The sequence below is a fragment of the Eublepharis macularius genome, chromosome 4 (assembly GCF_028583425.1).
Source record: "Eublepharis macularius isolate TG4126 chromosome 4, MPM_Emac_v1.0, whole genome shotgun sequence".
Lineage (NCBI taxonomy): Eukaryota > Metazoa > Chordata > Lepidosauria > Squamata > Eublepharidae > Eublepharis > Eublepharis macularius.
This window is the reverse complement of record NC_072793.1, coordinates 25,334,455-25,340,454: the sequence shown is the minus strand read 5'-3', so window position 1 is coordinate 25,340,454 and position 6,000 is coordinate 25,334,455. Positions and strand designations below refer to the sequence as shown.

Sequence of the window (6,000 nt, the reverse complement as noted above, 5' to 3'; positions counted from 1 at the left end):
GTTTCAATTTATTGTATTACTGTATAATGCTGTAACCCGCTCTGAGCCCTCTTGTGGGGAGGGCGGGCAAGAAATCTAATACATTAAATCAAATTACAAGCATTTCAAGATACAAAAAGGCAGCTCTACCTGCATATATGCAAATTGTGAACATCTATATAATCAGTTTGCATAAAGTCTGATAATATTCACAGTGAACTCCTAAAATTTCTCTTCCCCAACAGCAACATTTTGATTTCCGACTTGCAGTAAACCAGTATTCTTGTTTATAAGAATAAAAAATGGGATTTTAAAAATAAATGATCAGACTTTGGCTACACACAGAAACATTTCCCTTGGATACCCAAAAGTTGCACTTTTATTATTAATTGTTGTTTTTGGCAGATTATATTTGAAGTGATCATCATGGCTTAACACAGAAGCCAGTGAGCTGTGCATTTTGGTTTAAGCAAGATATGTGTGCGCAAGTGCATGGGTGCATTGAGGAGTAAAGGGGGATCTAATCCAGCCCCTTCACCCATCGCTGATGTTGCTGGTTGCAGACTAGGTCTTCCTAAGCAGCCTACATTTCTCTTCGCTTGGGGTGGGGGGAAGGTCCTTTGTCACCTGTGAGCGTTATTCACCAGGCTGAATCTTGCACGCTTCTTTCAAATGTCCTGCATTGCAGAGCAGCAACATGATCATGACAGTCAAAATCGACCAGTGCCTTTCCTGGTATGAGGTTTCAGCTTTGATTAGAACAGTTCCCTAGTAAGCGTCTATATTCTCCCCCTCTTCATCATACTCCTTGGAAAGTAAAGAAAAGCACTGCTGGCCTTCTCTTCTTTCAGTGTCTGCTGAGAAGTGTCTTGTGCCAATTTCTTTATGCCCATTTAGTTTTTTACTGTCACTGTGTGTCCGTAAGGCCAGAGTTGTCATTTCCGGAAGGTGAAGACTTCTCGTGATTTTAGCCCCCTCCTGCCTTCACTGCCTGGTTTAGGAGAGGGCTCCTCCACCATGCCCCCATAAGGACAGCTGTCAGAGTCCGGGTGATTTCCAGTACACTCCACCGCAGGGATATAGCCACTGTCCCACATGCCAGTTCCACACAGTTTACATAAATCGTGCAGGCTGCAGGTGATCCGGGGTAGCAGGCGGAATTGATACAGCAAACTTCTAGCCTGGCAGCAAGGCAGGAAAAGTTAATACAGGGTGAGAACAGCATTGAGAGAAAGGACGGGCAAATGCCATCATCTGTTCCATAGAATCAGAATCATAGGGTTGGAAGGGACCTCTAGGGTCATCTAGTCCAACCCCATGAAAGTCATAACGAAGACTCATCAAGGTCAAAGTTTCAAGACATAACGAAGACTCATCACCACCCACCAAACGCAAAAATATACCTTCTGGAAAAGAGTTCGTTTACCTTCCTGAGTACGAGCTCCCCATTCATGTGCATGGCCAAGTTGCCGAAATGCAGCAGCATCTGGTCAGTTGCCAGCTGCTGTTCAATGACATCGTCTCCATAGATCACCACAATGGCCACACAGATGAAGAGATGGAAATAGTCTGTCTGCAACAGCAAAGCAAAGAAAGGCAAGCAGCTCAGAGGGCAAACTAAAAGGGGGTGCTAGCTAGAACATCAAGGTCGTTTGCAGGGCTTTGTGGCTTTAAAAAAAGAACCAATGAGCAGGGGCCATATTCTTTCAAACACTGAAACCTTTAAACCTGCTGCCCAAGACACAAAGGATCATGTGCAAAAGCCCCCTACAGGCCAATCTGAACCTGTTTCAGCCTCCTGTACATGTTCGGGACAGCCCTTACTTGTACTTTATACTGTGCAAGAGACACCGCATGTTTAAAAGCCCCTCGACCCATGTGAAGCTACCACTACCTCAAACATTTGCACATGAGCACTGCCTGTCACAAGGGGTACACAGCACTGATGGGCAGACATTGTACACGCTAGGGCATGCACCTTCAGTAACGAGCTGTGATGTGCAGCAAGGGCTTCTCAAAAATGATCATAGAATAAGGAATGCAAAAGAATACAAGATAAGAGGTCCTAGCTTTGCTTAGAGGTATCTATGGAACAGTCATAGCTGGTAGTCACTGGCAGCATATTTTACCGTCCCACATTACTTTTGAATCTCCCCAACTTATTTGCTGGGCCATACCCAACCGATGCCCTCACCTGCATAGCCCAGGTGAGCTTGATCTCATCAGTTCTCAGAAGCTAAGCAGGGTCAACCTTGGTTAGTAATTGGATGGGAGACCTCCAACGAAGACCAGGATTGCAGAGGCAGGAAATGACAAACCACCTCTGTTAGTCTCTTACCATGAAAACTCCACCAGAGGTCACCATAAGTCAGTTTAGGCTTGAGGGCACTCTCCACCACCACCACCCAACAAACAGGGCTGAGCTATATGGACCACTAGTCCCCTCCTATCCAAAACTTCATTCTTGAGCCCCAGTAAGAAATGGAGAAGTGCTGGCTGGAGGACTTGGTCTGATTCTGGCAACTTCCTATGCTGTTCCCAGCTGTGTGGTAACCCAGCCAAAGGCTGACTGCAAAGCTACAAAGGGCAACATTTAAACATTTAATGATAACCAAGTAGCTAAATGAACACACACACCACCCCGTTGCAGGTCAAGTTCTTAGGAGACACTTCACCAACAATAGGGCTCTGATTTAAAAAAAAAAAAGTAGAAAAGGAGGAAGTCAAAATGGATATGATCAAAAGCTGCATCTCCTGGCAGCAGTTAGGAGCACAAAAGTAACATGTACTTCCAAAGAATTCACGCACATTTAATAGGTGAAAAACAACGAATGAAGGCTTTCAAAATCTGGTAGGTGGGTAAGATCTGTAACAGAAGTTTGAGTAGAATTTCTACAGCTCAGCACTGCAGATAACAGTGACAAGTCACATGGGTAGTGGCTGAAACGGAAAAATATGAAAACGAGGGTTCTCCGCATGCTTAGGGAATGAAACTTGTGTTGCACAACATTTCCTGTCTTTTCCCCAGAGTGTGTCCAATCCCTTCCCATCTCACGTTCCATAACGTCTTCTTCCCTTCTTATGCAATGTTTCCCCTACCCCATAATCACTCAACCTTTACTAAAAAATTTTAAACAGATACACAAATTAGATACTTGAGTCCAGTAGCACCTTTAAGACTAACCAACTTTACTGTAGCATAAGCTTTCGAGAACCACAGTTCTCTTCGTCGGATGCTAACTCCTCTGGATCTATTGATAATCAGACTTAGCGATATTTAAGTTACAAAATGGTAAACTCTTGACATTAATTCTGTTCACAAAATGAAGTTCTTCCCGTTGCTAATATTGTGAGTTTCGCTGGCAGAGGAGCTTAAGGGTAGAGGAATCTCTGCTAGGATCAGCCCCTTCATGCGACTTCCACATGCTAATTCCAGGCAAGCTCAATCCAGGTGTTCATGTCAAAAACCACCCGACAGCAATTATTTAGCTAACAGAAATGCGAGCCAACAGCCAGAGGTTAAGGCACTCGGGTGGCAGTCTCCTCCTCCAGACAAGACCGGGTCAGACAGAAACCGTATCTTCTCCCCCACTTTTTGGCCTGGTAGGATAACCTCACAGGGAGAGCTGGAAATCAGCCTCCGTGGGTGTCCTTCAGAGCAACATCTGCTGCTTGCAAGAAGCCAGGCATCCAGAGCTGCACTGACAACTTCAAGGCAGGGCGAGGGCCTTTCGGGCTGATGGGATGCGACAGCAGCAAGAGCAGCCCAGGAGCTCAGTAATGAACTGTCAGGGTGAAATCTGCATCAGTTTGTATAACGTCAGAGGCAAACAGTGGGGGGAAGACCAGCAGATTGCCAAGGCACCGAGTGTTTCTAGCTGTGGCGGAAGGAAAGGACACAGCTGGAATCCAGCAGCTGCAATTGGCAGCGTTCCCATTCAGCGCCCTCCCCAAAGAGCAAAGCAAGAGCCCCTGACAAGGAGGCCTCACCGCCTCCAAGGCCTAACCTGGTAGTGAGCCCAGCAGGCTTCCCATATACGCAGAGCCTCAGCCTCCGGAAACTCGCGCTTAAAGCAGAGGAGGATCCAGCGGTGACAGAACAGCATCTGCAGACCATCCTCCCCAAGGGAGACCAGGTGGTGGTAGAAGCGCACGTGCATCAGTCGTAGCAGTTCTCGAAGGTACATCTGCAAAGAGACTCTGGTGCTCAGCTGAGCCACAGCCGCCAGGGGAGGGGGCAGCCTACCTCCCACCCCCAAACCCAGCAATTCCGGCCGCCGTGTGCATGCCTCTCGGAGTTTGGCTGACGCACATTCTACCCACCGGGTCATTCAGACTCTCAATCGCCCGTGTGAACTGTCTGCTAAGTGTCAGAAAGTGGGGACATTGCTTCTGCAAGTGGGAATTTCTGCATGGCCGAAGCACCTGTTTATAGATGCTGCTGCTGCAATTTCTGCAAGCACGCTCACCCAGCATTACACTGGCCACTCCCACAAGTGTACCGAGGGGCAGAAGCTTCCGTAAGCAGATGTAGACATTCCCTCTGCATCTTCTGCAATCATGCTTGCTTGAGACTGCACTGCTCATCCCAATACATTGCGCATGCAGCAATGTATTGGGGACCCTTCGCTCGAGCGATAAACATCTACTAAAGTTCCCTGGTCCTAGGGAGGCCCGCCTGGCGTCGACCAGGGCCAGGGCCTTTTCCGCCCTGGCCCCAGCCTGGTGGAATGCTCTGTTTTACGAGACCAGGGCCCAACAGGACCTGTTAGCATTTCGCCGGGCCTGCAAGACAGAGCTGTTCTGCCAGGCATATGGTTGATGCTAGGCGGTGCCCCCCCCAGTGGGGGGTTAAACTATATGCCCTCCTGTTCAATATCACCTCCCATCTCTCACATATTTTGCTGAAAAATGCTCTATAGATGGTGAAAGGTGAGCGTCTAACGTGCTGCTATGCTCTGTTTTTATACTTACATAGATGTAGTATATTTTAAAATGAATGACATGTACTATTTATGTTTTTAATGGTAATGTTAATTAACTGTGTAGTGTGTTTTTAAGCTTTGTTGTGATCTGCCCTGAGCCCACTGGTGTGGGGAGGGCGGACTATAAATTGAATAAATTAAATTAAAATTAAATTAATTAAAATTATTTATGCCAGGAAGGCTGCAGATAAAACCCATGAACTGGCTTAAGGACACAGCTCTAGGCCTACATTCCTACATAGGGCTGCAGTTACAAACCCGGTGGCCTCTGCCTCCTCCCAGGTAAAGGGAGTATGAACTGGGGACACAACAGCCCTCCGAGAGTTCTGTAACTGCAAAGCTCAACTTCTCCAGTCAAACGTATCAAGCCACTAGTAAGGCCATGGATGCAAATTTCACTCTTCTGATTATCTCGGGAGTTAAGGAGGGGAAAGAGAACAGCCCCAAGCTCAAATCCTTACCAGCTGCTTCTCCATATCCTCATCACGAGGGGAGCTAATAAAGATGGTATTCTGCATCAGGCCCACAAAACACCAGAAAGTATCCGATTCATCCAGAACTTCAGCCAGGATCGGGGCAACGAGGTCAGACATCCCCTGGGAGTAGCCAATGGAAGGGCTGTACACTGCATAGTTGAGCAAGATTCGCCTAGGAAGAAGAGAGTCAAAAGACGGGAAAAGACGAAGTTGAAATGATAAAAATGGCCCTGTTCTTTGGGAACTACCAGTAAAGACTTTCTCTTCTAAAAGGCTGGGGCTTTTTTTAAAAAAAAGCAAAGAAAGTATGTTGCTTTCACGACAATAGCAGTTATTTTAGATGGTTCAGTGTAACTTTAGAGAAGGCAGCACCTGTCCCATACACAGGGCTTTTTTTCTGGGAAAAGAGGTGATGGAACTCAGTGGGTTGCCCGTGGAGAAAATGGTCACATGGCTGGTGGCCCCGCCCCCTGATCTCCAGACGGAGAGGAGTTTAGATTGCCCTCCGTGCCGCTCGCGATCTAAACTCCCCTCTGTCTGGAGATCCAGGGGGCGGGGCC

General features: G+C 47.2%; 1 protein-coding gene across 2 annotated transcripts in view; it reads right to left on the bottom strand.

The window, feature by feature from the left end:
* Positions 1-340: 340 nt before the first annotated feature.
* TBC1D16 (TBC1 domain family member 16) overlaps positions 341-6,000 on the bottom strand; it is a 71,516-nt gene continuing 65,856 nt past the window's right edge. For both annotated transcript variants that reach the window (XM_054977172.1, XM_054977173.1), the window contains exons 9-12: positions 5,426-5,612; positions 3,987-4,166; positions 1,406-1,552; positions 341-1,160 (exon numbers count right to left, since the gene is read on the bottom strand). In XM_054977172.1, the coding sequence (XP_054833147.1) occupies positions 915-1,160; positions 1,406-1,552; positions 3,987-4,166; positions 5,426-5,612 (760 nt within the window). In that variant the 3' untranslated portion in view covers positions 341-914. The remainder of the gene's footprint in view (positions 1,161-1,405; positions 1,553-3,986; positions 4,167-5,425; positions 5,613-6,000) is intronic.